Below are 17425 nucleotides of genomic sequence, written 5' to 3'. Positions count from 1 at the left end.
GGACACAGGACAAACAGACGGGTGTCGAAGAAAAAGTATTCAAGTATAAAGTAGATATAAAGGTTGATCAAATATTGATTAATGGATTATAGATGGATAGACGGATAGATGGATATATGGATGGATGGATAGATCCAAATAAAAAAGTTAAACTTCAAAAGTGAGCATAGGCTTTACAGCCTTTAGTACAACATATGGAATGAGATTTGAATAACTGACAGATGAGGGAATGAATAACATTATGACTTAAAGTAATGAATATAATATCCTGCAATTATCTGTAGAAAGTAATGAAAAAATAACCATTTCCACACAGAAGGTGTCGTCTGTACTTGACTGTTAGTTTCTTCAAATCCACGAAAAAAGATGAAATTTCATTAATGCTGAATTTACGCCTTCATTGATCCTTCTCTGTCTTCCTCTCAGCACTAAATCTGTTCAAAGCACAACTCTGACAAAACGTGGAACAAAGATCCAGCGAAAAAGGAGGAAAATGAAGACTGTACCTGACAAAACAATATAAAGCTACCGCTAATTTTCCCATCAAGCCAACATCCAGAAGTGCTGACACGCGGCTGCCCGTGACGCCGTGACGTCTTGGGGGATGAGCGGGAGGGATAAAGCTCTGCTCTCCAGGAAGAAGGGCGAATGCTAATTCTGTCAGGATTTCACAGCATTATCAATGAATGATTAATGACCCAGAATTCACTAACGGTGGAAACTGTAGGAATTCCATTTTCATACCAGGGAACTGTCTTTCTGAACTAAATGATCAGCAATAAATCAATGTCAAAGCTTATCAGGTATCTGAAGGGTACAGCCAAGAGGAGTCCTTCCAGAAAGCAGGTGCCACTTACACAAACTGTATAAGACAACAATTGTACAATTACTTTAAAATGTGCAATAGGAGCCAGCAATTTCAACATGCTTTCTTAAAGTCTATCAAAGTCACACATCCTTTACACCTTGTTTTGTTCAGACTTTTCAGTTTATTCTAAATTAAATTATCAAATGTAAAAGGTGCGTTGGCCCATGGTCCAGATCAAACAACCAAAATTTTGTCTGACCAAAGAAAAACGGAACAAAGTTTGGTTCGTTTGCAGAGTAAAAACACTTTTTGGGATAGTTTGGTCGTTTGGACCAATCACAGGAAGTAGAGACAGCATTAAACAATAGAAGAAGAAAAATAAGAGGAAGCAGCTGAAGTCTTCACCTCCGATGATATAATGTTTGAACCACGAAGACAAGTTAATTTGGTGCATTTGAACTAGGGTGGAGTACTGTAGTTCTCTGGAGAACTGTATTACTGTGAAGTACTGCGCCTGAAAGTGCTGATGCTGCTAATAATACCATAATGATATTGCTATGGCAAACAAATAACAGCTTCATTTCTCCATTTAAACAGGAAGACTCCACCCGACCGACCACACGCCCACGTCAGACGCCGTCTACCAACCAATCAGTGACAAGTATCTGTAGACGCCGCCCACGTAGGTGATGACGACAGGACGTACGTATGTCAGATATAATTATTTAGTCCCTAAATTACAATGTGATCAAATGAAAACACTGATATGAAGCTTGGTTCACACCTTCAGGAGTGTAAACACCACATCAGTGGTTACTGAGAGACTTGTAATTGTGTCTTTGTAAAACCCTAATGCTCCTTATCCTTGTACAAAGACGCCTCTAGATAATTTAAGTGACTTCTAGAACAATCGAGTGAGGGGAACTTGATTATCAGCTTCTTTACAAGGACATGATTGAACTGTTGAGTTACAATTGTTATGCCAACGTCCTTCAAGTTAGCAGCATCAGATATAATGCACATAAATGAATCCTGCCACGGCGCCTGTAGGGACAGATGCAGCAATTTCATCTTTAATTGACACTTGGAGTGGGGGAGTGTGCACGTGATTGTGCATCTGAGTGCCCATGTGCACATTTACACGTCTGTGAATCCATGTATGTTTGTGTTAATGTGTGTAAATCTGCCTTTTCTACACATTTACCACCACAACCTCCCACTGCCGTGATTCACACCGCTGTCGCCACACAGAAGTAAATGCTCTGCTCTCCATCCGACTCTGAGGCAGCTGATTAGATCAAGTGTCAGCGCCAAAACAGATTACTCTGGAAGGAGGCAAGCAACAAAGCAATAACACACTCCTCGCCTCAATCTGTTGCATTAAAGTTCATTTCAGCGACACACTCATCTCACTTTCAATATCTGCAGCAGCATCACAATTCAGCTAAAAAGCACCGAGAGCTTTTATTGGATGAATTGAGCTACCGCAGCTCACCCGCTCCATCTCCCACCGGGGTTTAATGTCTCCACCGGAGGATGTAATGTTTGTGTTTTCTTTTGTAGAAGATAGTATCTGTAAAAATACATGTTCATTGTAACTGTCCTGTTTGACACATCTTCAGCATGGAGTGTAGAGGACAGGTATACAGATCGATGAGCTCACAGGGCAGTGGGAGTGGACATTAAAAACAGACTCCATAACCATAAAAGCCTTCGAGCATCAATCAATGTCCACATTGTTGGAACCAGCGAAGACAAATATTTGGATGTGAAGCAAGAAGTCAACAACATACTTTGAATCTCAGTTACAAATACAAAATCTTATCAGTGTAAAGGAATGACTGTTATAAATATTATTTGTGCGAATATTCCCGAAATAGTTGTTTGTCTTCTGAATATTTGATTGCAAAATGGAAACTGAGCTGAGAACACTTAACTGTGTTGCACCAATAAGGTAAAGTCTAAGAAATAAATACAAATGTATTTTTCTATTAACTAGTCCTTTCCTCTATAAGTCTGTATCTGAAATAAATATACACAGAGTTTTGTTCCCTGTTCAATACAAGACACAAGTTAGTTTCATTAACTAGTGAAAGAAAGGAGCAAATAAAAATGGAATTTAAATTGCTGTGGATTCAGGAAAATGACTGTTCAAGCTGACAAAGTAAACCTTAACAAATAGTGTTGTTTACTTCAGTGTACAGTATGTTTTTATGGGGGGCTCATGATGGACGCTGCTCAACTTCATGGGAATGTTCTTAATTTCAATTTAATTGTCTGTTTTTGTCCCTCCATCTTCTTTTACCATTTCCTTTAAACCTGCTTCCTTCACCATGAGCTCAAACTCTTATTTTGCTGCAGCATGGGGATGAAATGGTTTTTCTCTGTGGGTTTGCAAATGTAGAATCACCTATAAATACTGAGGTGTACTTATTGTATATTAGCATATATATTATTCTATATATTTTTCAGAAGTTTTATCTTGAAAATAACCCGACTCCTGCAGACATCGCACGATTATTGCCTTATAACCGTCTTGTTTACTTATCTGCCTCATATATTGATGTGGAGCCGGGGTTTAAAGACAATAGAGTGAAAGGGGAACAGACAAACAGAAGTTCAGTTGAGCTGAATGCTCCAGAAACTAACCTGAACCAGAAAGCCACAGCTCTAACTATCTTATACATAAAACTTGCTACTCAGCCATGCGTTCATGTACATGACCAGATGCATCTACAACTTTTATATTATCGATTTAAATCATACTGAACAAACAAGACAATAAAGTTGTTGAGAAAGTTAAATCTGAGATAGAGAATCTGTCTTTTTACAGTCCTGTGGACACAGAGGTGCAGTTTCCTATTTTTTTGTTTTGGCAACAAAATCAAGGAGCATAATTCTAGCGCCTCCCACTCCTCGTGTCAGGCAAAGCTAAATTCAATCCCTTCAACTCGCAGCTGCTATTTATTTTTCTGGATATCACTTCTCATTAATCATAAATGGTGGGTTTTTCAGCGTATGGTGGTGATGCTGTGTTCTATATGAACAATCTGTCACTTGGATGGACAGAGAAACTGTCTAAATGGAAAAGAATAATCTCTGGGAGCTGAAGGGCGAAGTCCCACGATGCTCAACCAGAGTGAGGACACACAAATTAATTGCTCATGTGAGACTTCACGCTGGCTTACAGCAATTAACTCCACCTATGTCTGGCTGCAACCTGAGCTGCTACATGATCTCCAATGTGGACAATGAGATTAGATGCAGTCACAGTGAGGCTGGAGCAACTCACATCTGTTCTCTACATCCTGATTTACGGTTTCCAAATCAAGGCTAAGCCCTGAAGGATACAGTGAGGAGAGATGTTTGGATTCAGCTGGGACTGGTTTCTAATTACAGATATTTAAGACTTGGAGTAAATCGTAGCACAAAATAAAAGTGATAGTTGGAGTAGCCTCTCAAATTAACTGAAATAATGGATATATACAGTAGGCTCCTAAAGTCTGACACCACTTCATATGAGGGGGGGGGAGGGGTCAGTTCCTTCTCACCACACAATCCAGCATCAATGAGTTTTGGTTTCATGCTAAACTATAATTCTACAGCATTAGAGGAGGCTGCAAAAACTACATAAAACATGCAATTAAAGGTGATCAAAAGAAATCATGACTATATCAAAACTATAATTTGAAACACATACTTAAATATCTACTCGGATTCCCACATATATCTGGATTTGAAGCCTCTTCTTTCATAATTTGCAATAATAAGCATCAGACACCTTAAATTTGTCAAAACTTTAGTTATTAATCTATTGAATATAATGATGTAAAGGCTGATTGAAGAGATTAGACAACAAAGATACCCAAGCTTTGTTTTTTAGGCATCAGATGCCCTTCTTTTTAAGGTCATATCTCTATGCACAATTCACATTTCAAGTTAAAAGATCTCATTAACGTTCGCATGTGGAGTCAAATGACCTCAGACTCCATCAGGATCAAATTCGCTCTTTTTATACAAATGAACCGATGCATAAATATAAACGCCCACATTCATTTAAACCACTGCAGCCGCGTTTAAACACTTCACCTTCCTTTTATCTCCAGTAACCCTGAGGAGAAGAGTGCTTCACATGCTGGGAACCTCTGACACAGGCTGGAGTGGTTCACCTGAATGGACGCAGTAAAAACCAACAACACTATTAACAGCCGAGCCATCACAGAGTGACCTCACTGATAAATTCAAGTGTGCGGCACGGAGATCTAATTCGGTCTCAAAGTGCATCAGCCAAATAAGCTGCGGCCGAATTAACTCATCACATCGGAGCCTGGGTATTCCGGGGTGTAAATCTCTAGTCAGGAAAACAAGTCAAACACGTTAAGATGGAGTGTGGTTGAGTGTGGGAATACATTACTTTGAGTTCCCACTCGTAAATGAAATTGGTTTCCTCGCCAGTCGTAAGCGCATTTGCACTGAGTACATTTCAACCTTCACTTCCCCAAGTTAAGATGCAGGAGCACCAGCGCTTTGCATGTAAATCTCACAAGTTTAAGCACACAGCCTACGCTCACTGGCTCTGTCTCCTTCTTTCTATAACACACACACACACACACACACACAGACACACACGCTCTTTCCCACACCACACACAAAGCTGCACACCAAATCCAACTCTGACTTTAACTCTCTAAAGCTTTACAACTTGTATTTGCTGTGAAATACACTGTGGGCAATTCCGAAAGGAGTCACTGGCAGAGGCCAGCGAGTTCAAGTGTGCACAAACTCAGCTTGCACACACACACAGACACACACGCACGCACACACACACACACACACACACACACACACACACACACACACACACACACACACACACACACACACACACACACACACACACACACACACACTCATTAAATCATTAACACAGCTGCAGCAAAGATACGCAACAACACCTAAACAACACAAATCAGTGTTTACCTGCCATGTAACTATAGGAAGATGTGACTGGCCAACATGTTTGTGTTTTTCTCTTTCCACTAAACATCTTTTCCTTCAAGCACAAGCAGATAGAAGCTGAGAAGATGAATACTCACGTTTCCAGATAATACACAGTGTCCTTATTGAAGGTTATTTCCATCTCTGAGGGAAACATCTCCTATAACCTGGTTTGACATTTGTTAATTCACTGTGGCTCTGTTGAGATCTCAGTGGTGAAACCTCACCGTTACATAATCGCCATAAATCACAAACCCGACCTGGGATTTTGACCAACGCAAATCAACAACTCATGCAAATCTCAACAACTTCAATCTGACACCGTAAAAACAAACCTGGATTTGTCTCCCAGGACCACACGCACATCACATGAAGCCAAAGAAAGCGTCTTGTGTTATGACTTTCACGTGTCTGGAGTTCCAATCCAGACCAGACGACAAATCCAAACAGCAAATGCAGCATAATTAAAGAGTTGTGCAGCTGAACGACAACACTCAGAGCCCTAATGTCCAATATTTATATCATTACCTCCTGCGTTTTCCACCGAGCTGCCTCTGCCTCCCAGCGATCTGCTGGCACAGGAGTCCTGCTGTCCTCATGTGTCTCTCTCCATAAGTTTAAAACATTTGCCGAGCGATTTCACGGTTTTATTTTTAGCCATTTCTGAAACTCTCACAAGCTTTTTTAAGTTCTGCAACCTTCTGTTGTTTTCACAGGGAGGCTGAGGCAAAGCGAGACTAACAAACCCAGAGTGTGTGTTTGTAGGTGATACACAACATTCACTGTTGTTTTGGCGGAAACCGGATGGAATTTAAATCTGCAACTACCTCGGTTCTTAAAAGTATCAAAACATATTCCAACCCTTTCACAGAGTCGGTACCAGAGTAAACACAGTAGGATGTTTAGGCTGTGATACTTGATTTGAAACTCTACATTTGTCTGATTGTCTTACTACATTCTTATTCTATGCAGGTTTGCAGATACACTAAGTTCACCAGCTTGCTGTTGGGCCTTGGCAGAGGTTTGCTCTCAATGTGCTATTGTATTTCACAAATTTTTTCCAAAGTACAATAAAACAAACACATGAAAGAATGTCTGGTGATGTATCGTCCAATCCTAAATTACAAACAGTATCCTAATGACCGAAGTCATATCTGAACATGCACAGTTATTCCAGGCACATGACTATTAGCTACAGAAATTAAGACTTAATGTTCTCCAAGAAGAGGAGAGGCTTTTTTTTAATAATTTGATTTAGGTGAAAGTGAAGACAAGCTCGATTATCTACTTTACTGCTCATTATATCATTATTTAAAGGCTACGTTTTAGTGAAATAACTTTCATCCCTGCAGGCTTCCTATGAATGGAGGTAATATTTTATTATAATAAGTCAGGTTCTTCCTTGGCAGGTCTTTCACAGCTTTAACGGTGTATCCGGTGCACTACAGATATAATATATATGAGCACTTAAAACTCAAAATTAGTTAAAATGTCAACACTTCTCTGCAGTAGCTCTCACATTTTTTTCCACATCCCCACACTTGTCCTCAGGAGCGTAATGTTACTGCTCGCCAGGGGCTGAGCCCACGCAGGCTTTCCACTATCACTGCATACTGGGAGCAGTGGGAAGGAAATGCCCCTGCTCATCTTTCAGTTCACAGAAAAGAGCACTTTGTGTGTGTATGTGTGTGTGTGTGTGTGCTTTTAAATGGATTTGCTCCACAGGAAAAGCAGCAGATGATTGTGAATCACACATCAGGACACCTGGCTCTCTGCAGGATGCATAAGGAGGCCAACTCTGTGCACTCTTCACACACACACACACACATACACACACGCACACCCACATACCCACACACACACACACTAGTATGTAAGTGTGTGTGTCTGTGCAGCCCTCTCTCTGGTCCCCCTCACCTCTCCATCTCTCTGGCTGGGCAGCGATAAGTCTGCCGCTCTCAGTCAATGTGAAGCTGTGAATAATAGATGAAGTACAAGTTGTGAGCAACCACAGCCGAGCGCTGGCATGATGGACAGAGACAGACACAGAGTTAGAGACAGCAGACATCTGTCTCTCACTCTTCTCTCCCGTCTTATGTCTCTGTTCAGCTCCGTCTTCATCTCCAACACATCAGCAGGAGAAAACAAATGTGAAAACCACACGATTCAGGTTCAAGAAAACTTCATCTCACTCAGCAACTTGTTCTGTCAGACGGCCTCAAGTGATCTGACCCCGGGTCGGTCAGCTTCACCTGTAACGGTCTTCTTTGACCTTAAAACCACTCATACCACGTCCATCTCACTCTGAATAATAGGGACGCCGGCACACACACACACACACACACACACACACCCACACACACACACACATTGTTCACCGTCCCCTTAGGGTTGCACGGTCGTGCCAGCTCTGATTCTCATAAAACTCCACAATTCTATTTCAAGCTCTCCTGAAATGCTCTCCCTGTCATTGTTGCTCTTTTTAGCATGATGTGTATGAAACACACACACACACGAGTGAGAATGCAGATGTGTGTGATGTTTTGTGAGGCGTTTTCCGGCTCAGTGCCGGTAAAGTAACCTGTGGGGTTGGTATCTCGCTCCCGCCTGGTTAGTCGAGTGTTGCCGTTTCCTTCGGGGCTCGTGCCGCGCTCGATGACCTGTGCTGCTCCGCTCCAGCAAATACGACGGGGGGGGGGGGGGGGGGGGTGAGTGAGCAGGCGGACGAGCGGAAGCAACTCATGGGTTAATACAAAAATTGTAATGTCATGTTATTGACCCTGCCTTGTTTTATGAACTTGCCTCTGGCCTTTTCTGGATTTGTTTAAGTTTCTAACGTCTTGAATTATAAGTATATTTATACATGTGCCATATGTTTTATATTATCCATAAAGCCTGAATCCTAACATCACTCAGTCTGCTGTCGTCTTGATCTACACTTATTGTGTCTCCTCAGCGAAAACACATGTCTTTCTCATGAATTATAAACTAGATGAACACAATCCAGGTTTGTGTATTATGTGTTTGTCGCGGCGCCGCCTGCCTCACACCAGGAAAATGAATATTCCACAGTAAGTGTCTCTGTTTGAGTGACGGTCAACGTCCCAGAGTGGCTGTAAAACACTGTGAAATATCTCATCTTCCTGTGTGTGTGACGGCTTCACCTTTTTAATCAGCACATCTCTCATTTCTCCCTCCTCCCTCTACTCCACGCTTATTTTATGCAGATTAGTAATATTTGTCTCAGGCAGTGCGGTAATAAAATTGCCTATTCAAACAGAGCTAAATAATATATTTACCTTACAGCTCTGTTTCTAATTAATCAGCAGTGTTTTACATTGAGGCGGTAAGAATGGAATGAAAGCATGAAAAGCTCTGGGCGTGGCCTCTAATAATCTTCTGAGTAAGAACGCTGATTTGAAATAAGCTCTCTCTCTTTCAAACAGTCGTGACTCATCTGGATCAGGAGGAGATTTCCGTCTTCGTCATTTAAATGATAACAGCTCATCCCAAAGGCAAATGTGCTGAGCTGAGGAGGCAGCAGGATGATGACATTCTGTTCTGGGTGGTAAAGAGAGAATCATCAGGAGCAGTTTTCAGCTCCAGAGGTTGACTTGACCTGTTGTGTTGACTTCAACAGACTTCTCATATTTTAAGATCAGTAAAAAGGGTTTATTGTCTATGGTTCCAAATGAAAACTGGAGATTAGGGTTGATTGTGACTGGAGCCACTCCCAGTTGGTATCCTATGAACCATCCACACTCATATTGACACCTACTGGCAATTTGTAGTCTCAATTAACCTAATGCCCAAGAGCAGAGTAGAGTAAAAATAATTAAATATTTATGTCTAATCAAAACATTCCAGCAATTCATCCAATATCTGTACCACTTATCTTATATCTATATTCATGTGAGATACCAGTACTTACAAATCATACAATATTAGCTTACCTAGGAAAAACAGAAATCCCAAAAAATGTAAATATGTTCAGGTAAGATATCGGTACTTGGAACACATGCGTGTACTCGGTTACAGTATTTCCCATTTCTAATTTAATGAGCAGACCTCATGAAAACACGTAAACCTGTGTGGGCGCCATAAGATATTTCACGTTATTTTTAGCTTCTCTGAAAAATACAACCATATTTTGTTCCTCTGCCTTTTTCCACCTCGACTCTCGGCGGCTGTCTCCAACTGTCAGCTGCCTGGAAACTGCAGAACTCAACCACCTCATATGAAACGCTTCTCAAAGAAAAAAAACACTGTTTCTCATCCTTCCACTGAAGAGCTGCACAGTTCTTGGCTTAAGAAAACACTTCGACCTGCCTGGGAAACAAAAAGCTCAGAGAGAAGCAGTTTCTTTTCAACTAACATGAAGCCGTTCTCCACATCGCAGATATTGTGGAAAGGAAAGAAATAATTTTCTGGTTGTGCAGTTTAAGACTTATCATTCTCTCAAGGGGTTGCTCCATTAAACCGTCTTTTCTGAATTGTGTGTCAGGGCGTTCTAACTGAGATTAGGGACACTTTTGAGCTGTGATCCAAACCAGTGGTTCAAATTTATGATATTAGAAAAATCTGACTTGTATGAAACATCGTGTTAGGTCATAATCCTTGATTATCATTGATGTACCCAGCTGGCTTTAGTCATGCACCCTGGTTTCTGAGTTAGGTAACACAAACATGAAGGCTCTGAAAACAACATAAACTATTCATGATGTGCCGTTTGTAAATGGAGGATGATTTCAAAACAGTTTGGAAGACAGGCAGCTGCAGTTTTTTGTTTTTCTTTGTCTTTAAATCAAGCGGCAGTAGACCCTGAGGTCAACAACTGGTTTGTGAGCTGCTGATTTAACCCTCAAATTTGGCTTTTTGTCACAGCAACATATTGAGCGTTACATAAATGTCTTCTGAGAAAATAACTACGACTGATGTGTAGCTAAGAAAATGTGGATTCAGGAGAGAGTCAACAGTTTATATGTGTCTTAAATAGTTTAAAGGACAGTTCAGTAAAGTATGAGCTCTGCTGAGCGACGTTCTTGCCAAATGTTAAAACCTTTACACTTTTTAATCTTTATTTTCATTCGAGTGTTTCCTTCCCAGATTGAAAACATGGATGGAAACGCTCCTAATGAAATCAAAAGGGACGCCGTGTGCTCCCCCACAGGTTTGATTCAAAACCCACAATTCAGTATGATTCAACCTCACAATCCTATTGATGTAATCCCCCCCCTCAGCACCACTCGCAGCAGCAAACTTGCGTGTGTGTTTGCTGGTGAACGTGCAGTTCTCAATTTTCTTCTTTCGCCAGTTGTGCCTGCGAACACGTTGCACCCACACATATGTGAAGGTGTTTTTACACAAGCGTTATTTATTGAGAGAAGCTCGTGATCCTTCAATACGACACATGCTAGTGTCTGTGTGTGCACTCCGGGGGCGAATGCATCTGTGTAGCAAAATGTAAATTACGAAATTAACTGCGAAACAACGATCTGATTTATTGACAAAGACTTTTCAGCAGGTTGCGTTGCCAAATGAAATATTTCCTTTGCACCATCACAGCCGGCAATGAGCTGTGTTTGGCCATAAAACACGCAGACACGGACATTGACTGCCCTCTAAAATGGAAATTCAAGACAAAATGGCACAGTGGGGATATCAAAATATGACATATCCTCTACTTTTTCCACTCCCTCAACCCCCCCTCCCCACACTTCTCTCCGTCTCTCACCGCACTTCATCTTTCCGTCTCTTCTCCAGGGTTTATTCACCGGTGAGCACATCTGCTGTAGGAACTCTGAAGGACAAGTCAACCCTCTATGACAAAGCGGAGTAAGCAGACAAAGACTGACACCAGTGGACTCAAAATCTATAACCCTGTCTTAATCTGATCCCAAGGAAGGTAAAATAGGAGTGACCAGTTCAATAGATCTCAACCAAGCGAGTCTCATATCTCAACCGCAGACATATTTGGTGTAGATGCAATAATTTCCCTTGTTAATGTTCCTTCATTTTAGATTCTGTCACATTTACTGTAATCGTTTTGTTTTGTTTCGGTTCAGACGCGGTCCGCTCCATCAGTGGAGAGGAATCTTAACCAGCTCCAGGAGAACAAACCACAAATGAGGGTTTATGGGAATGAGAGAAGGAACAAAACAAACCAGAGCAAAACCCATAATTCTGTTCCAGCTATCTTTGCATCATTAATTGGTCAGAGAGCAAGAGATTAGGAAAAAGAGCACATACACAGTACGGTTGTGTTTCCGCTCAGAAACACAACTGTACCTACAAATCTGATGACGCACACAGAGTAGAAGGGCCTGTTTGTTTGTTGCTACCCTGAAACCTAAAGAAAATCAACTGCAGGAGACTTTCGATTCTGAAGAAACCTACAGAAATGGATCATGTTCTGTTCTGACCATAGATTGTAAATAAAGATGGACGACAGGTCTCTCCTTCCTTCCACTATCCAGCCGAAATATCCCATATACCAACACAGCAATTTTACACAGATGACATCATTTTGGAGCCAGAGTACAAGGTTCCACGCTATGGACCAATAACTTTTTGCCAATTACCAATTATCAGACATAATGCTGATAAGAAATATCTAACATTTGTTTTAAGTATAGCCTACTTACATGTTTTTGTTTGGTCCATGTTCCATTCATTTACATGGAGGAGGCAGGCTTTATGACCTATACCGCAGCCAGCCACCAGGGGGTAATTAAGACGCCTTCACTTTTGGGTACCCGCCACATTGTCCATCTTTACTCACATGTTGTGGTTCTGAGTCGAACTTTATCTTAAGAGAACAATCATGCAAGATGAAACACACACAGACAAACACAGCTCTAAGTCGTTACCCAGTATGGCCCAATTGGGATGAGCTCTCCTGTTTCTACTGGGGTCCTGAAGGTCCGTGGAGGAGGGGCTCCCGCGGCCCAGAACGGGCTCTCTGCCCTGGGCGCCCCCCCTGCCTGGAGCCAAGGTTGCGGAGCTGCTCCAAGGTTCCCCACCCTCTGCAAGAGATGCGCTTCATTCAGGACCACCAAGCAACAGCCATCAGGGGTCATCAGGGTGCACAAAGGTCACAGGGAGGGCAAGACTCCAAACGGTAAAAAGGGGGAAGGTCAAAGAACCGGAAAAGACAGCATTCACATCATTCAGCTAACGGGAAAAAGTCACATTCCGGGTGTTTTCCAGGTAAGGCGGAGGTAAAGGCACAGGAGGAACACAGGAGCAAGGTTTCTAATGATGCCTAAAGAATTGTAAGAGGAGCCGGGTATGCTAAGAGAAGAAGGAAAGGAAGGAATTGTTGTGTGGAACATCGCTGAGGGAGTATAGTTCTTATCTGTAGCCGACATTGTCAGTAAAAGCCCGATGCTCTTTCAGTGTCAATGTCAATCAAGGAAACACCAACTGATCCAAATCATGCTCTGAACCAGCGGAGAGGTTCTGCCCAAGCTCCACAACTTTCCCATTGTTCTTATAAACTCTTATATAACACTTGGGCTGGAGCTGCCTCTGCTTTAAGTGAAGATAAAAACCCACTGTAGCAACAAAAGAACAATTTGTGCTGCATTTTCATAGATTACTCTTCGACCAACGGCACATCGTGGTGAAAGATCAGGATAGAGCACACTTGTGTGTGAAGGGAGGGTGAACACACACAACCGAAATCGATCAAACGCTGTGCAGGACTCTCATGAAACAAGCCCAGAATAGAAGCATCTGAAGCTGCCTGGCAAATTGAGGGCACGCAGTTATAGATTTTTTAGTTAGGAGGACAGTTGTTGATGAAACAAATGCAAATGTATGTATCAATGCCCTCATTTAACATCTCTGAGAGCGAGACTGGCACGGAACAAGAACTCAGCTGGATACTGTTTGTGTGTTTTCGGGTGCCAGCGGGCACATGCATTCTTGCACATGTGCGTGTGTGTGTGTGTGTGTGTGTGTGTGTGTGTGTGTGTGTGTGTGTGTGTGTGTGTCAGCGCTCTTGGCTTTCGTGTGTGTGCCTGTTTAAAGCTGTGTTTGCTTTTCAGGGATGCTGCTGTTCTGTGATCAAAAGGAAAGCACAAAGGGAGAAGAAAGAGAGAACAGGGGTAAAGCTATTATTCTCCAAAGAGAGACGTTTGCTAGTTAGAGACGCGGCTTTAATCAGACGCACTGTGGCTGTTGACAAACACGGTCACGGGGGACAGGGTGTAAATTCATCGACCAGTGGGGATTTTCAAAAAGAGCGAAGCCAGAGAACCAAATTTATCCTGCTGTTTTACAAGAAAGCAAAAAAAGTTGTTTGAAAATCGCAATGAACTGGAATAGTGTTTTCTAAATAACCATGTGAAGCCACATCACGGAAAAGCATTGCATGATGATCACCACAAAATCATTTTTACAAGCATCAACTGTCTTCAATGGAAACTGGAATGTGCTACTGACACATGTAACATCACCACATGTTCAACAGTTTGGATGGAAGCCATTTGCACCAGCGAACAGAATAAACTTGGATCCAATAAAGCAATTATATAAAAAAGCATCACGATAACACATTTATATATTGTGTGGATTTCGCTTTTTATGTTTCAGGAAATCAAGACTGCAACTAAACTAACTGCTATATGACAGGAACAACCAGATGTGGTGACAAAAATAAAAACCGCACTCCATTAATTTAACAACCCGTGGCATCACATGGCTGCAAAGTTTTGAACCAAATGCATAGATTCACCACGTGCACTGAATGAACAGGCTGGTGCAGCAGAGAGTAAGTAAAAACAACCAAAAGATAAATTTGTAACAAAAGAGTGAATAAGTACAAAAATAGAAACAAAGACTGCGAATCAAGGCTTTCGATTTACTAGACTAATCTGCATCTCAAACCTCACCTATGGTCTACGAAGAATACAACGCTAGCATCGTCTCTATTGGGGTCTGACAGTAAAAAGCTCACGGAATTAAGACATTTCAGCTATTTCAAGCAGCGGAAGAAGCATATCTCCACTAATCCACCTCTATAAAAGAATGAAACTGTATAGCTCAAGGTATGAAATTCTATTAAGACACAACAGCACCACAGAAAGCCCTGACGTTTGGAGCCTATAGACGAGTTAATCCTGCGAGTTAACTGAGTGCAGCTGAGGGCTTAGAGCAGCAGCTTAACACAAGGCCGGGACTCGGACACACCTGCCACTGGTCAGCCTGCACGACCAGCTGAGGGAAACACATGACTGCACTGCCATTATAACACATCGTAGAATCAACACTCTTCCTGGGAGATTGTTGTTTGCACGTTCCTGTTTAATTTGATGTAAAATAAAAACCACAATAGTGAGAGGATTCGTTGTTTTGCAGCAGAAATTCAAGGTTTCTGTCTTCTGCCTCATCAAGGTAAATGGTTGTGATGATGTAATCACGTTAGGTGTGATACTAAATATTCTGATCTGTTTATGTGGAACCAGAGAGTAACGGCAGAGATAGAATGGGCATATCTCAAAAACAAAAAATGCATTAAAAACATTTTGCCTAAAAACGAATCTCATTTCAATTTAGTTGAAAAGCAAAAGTTTGCTTTAGTGTTGTTTTCAAATAACCACAGTTTCACAGATAAATTTGTAAATATACGACAACTACTCTTCCATCAGGAAACATTTGCATTGATTTAAATGCCCATTTATGTTTTCACTCCATACAATATTTTGGTCACAATTAATAATTTAAATCAAATGTTTTACTTGATTAGAAGTGTTATTCCTTTGTTCTAACTGTATGCATTTCCACAATCAATCCTTCCCTGTGTAGGTGCCTGCAACTGTGTATGTACAAAGTTAATTGTCCACATTTGCATTCCGTAGAAAGCAGCAGCAGGAGGCAGACCTGGCACATGCTCCCTCCCGCTGATTTGAGCTGTCAACTGTATTTATTAACTATGATGAATCATTCCCCCCTCCCCCCCACCACCACCACACTTCACATCCAATCACAAACCCCTCAGAGGGACTCACTTGGTCACCTTTAACTAAATGATTTGTTCGGCCCATGGCGTGCCAGCCTGCGATTAGGACTGGCAACCTGATGATATGGCTGCTGTTAGAATTATTCTGTCATGGTCCCACAGCTGGATGAGTCAATTTGAAACAGTGGGGTGAATTAGGAGGCCAGCTGAAATGTTGCTGCGGCCGGAAGGAGGATTATTTAAGTGCCTGGTTTGGACAAGGATAAATAAAATTGTTATACAGTCTGTGAAACATAGAGTATAAAGATGTTCTTACAACCTAAGGACCTTAAGTCTGATCAAAGTTTAGTCCCTGCTGCATAATAGTACACTTTGCAATGCAAGCTGACAGAGACCACTGAATTAGAAACACAAGGCATTCAGCCTTTTCTCCCAAACCACCAACAACTTCATTCACCCTATATTTAACTCAAATAAATCTCTTAGACTCTGGATATAGTTCCCATAACAAAATCAACTGTACCGAGATTTAGACAAGGTCAATGAAAACACAAATCCCCAACAGGCCGCGTCCTCCTCTGAGAACAAAGCAGCTCAGTCTGGAACCCAACACCTCAAACCTTGCTGAAGGTTAAAATCTTTTGATCCTGGCCTGAGCGGAAGAGCTTCGGCAGAAAACGAGGAGGGAACAGGGGAAAAGGAAGGAAATCAATAGATTCTTGTAGACACAGCCTCAAGTTTCCAATCTAACACGGCACTGTATTGATTAGGCTTCATATGAAACAAGGCACTGGGACACTAATTTCAGCAGTGGACTTGGTAGTCTTTAAGAAAACAAACTCCTGTGCCGGAGATGGGACGGCGAGTTCCAGTGGAGCGTTACAAACACGGAGCAATGAAGCTTAGGACAAAAGGATGGATGCATAGTCACAGAATTAGAATGTGTATCAGAAACATGATGACTAGAAGAGCTTAAAAAGTAAAAATCTAGGTTTCTGTTAAATTTAAACCATTTTAAGACCATAACTGAAAATCCAGACCCATGTCAAGAACACCACCTATAAAGAAATGTCTGAGAACCAGAATGACTTAAACCTCCTTATAATTAAGGACAAGGTGAAGTAGCTAAGTGTAGAGAATAACCTTGGAAATACCAGTAGATAACATAGATGTAATGTTTATATCAAGGGTTTTCCTCAGACCTGAATCACACCAGCTTTACTTCAGCGTGGTAACATGATCGCTGGTACCACGTGATGTTAAGCGTCACCATTGCTAGCATTCTATGGGACCATTATCTCAAATTAAAAAAAAATATTTGTTTGCACTGAATGGAATTATCCCCGAAGTCGTCACAGCCAACTTCCTGTAGCAGGGGAATGTCTGTGCCAAAGATTTGTGGCAGTCGCCGTCGAGAGATTCCTTTCTGCCAAATGTGTTGTCACCAACAGATGGACCAACTGACAGACTACACACTGCGATCGCTGCACCTCTTGTGTGCAGGAGACGCAGTCTGTGGAGGAGACACAATCTGAGCAGCTGCTTCGGTGTGTCCGCACACGATGAGTTCAGGCACAGTGTAAAGTGTAGGCCATCTGTGTGTTGGAGGGACTGAGAACTGAAGGAGCAATCGCTGCTGTTAAACAGGCAAGATG

General features: G+C 41.8%; 1 protein-coding gene across 1 annotated transcript in view; it reads right to left on the bottom strand.

The window, feature by feature from the left end:
* Positions 1 to 17425, bottom strand: part of gfra1a (gdnf family receptor alpha 1a) — a 76559-nt gene that overhangs the window by 50069 nt on the left and 9065 nt on the right. The window contains exon 4 of the mRNA XM_061087562.1: positions 12676 to 12831. Coding sequence (XP_060943545.1) covers positions 12676 to 12831 — 156 coding nt within the window. The remainder of the gene's footprint in view (positions 1 to 12675; positions 12832 to 17425) is intronic.

This window comes from Limanda limanda, chromosome 15, assembly GCF_963576545.1.
Source record: "Limanda limanda chromosome 15, fLimLim1.1, whole genome shotgun sequence".
Lineage (NCBI taxonomy): Eukaryota > Metazoa > Chordata > Actinopteri > Pleuronectiformes > Pleuronectidae > Limanda > Limanda limanda.
This window is presented reverse-complemented; position numbering and strand designations above follow the sequence as displayed.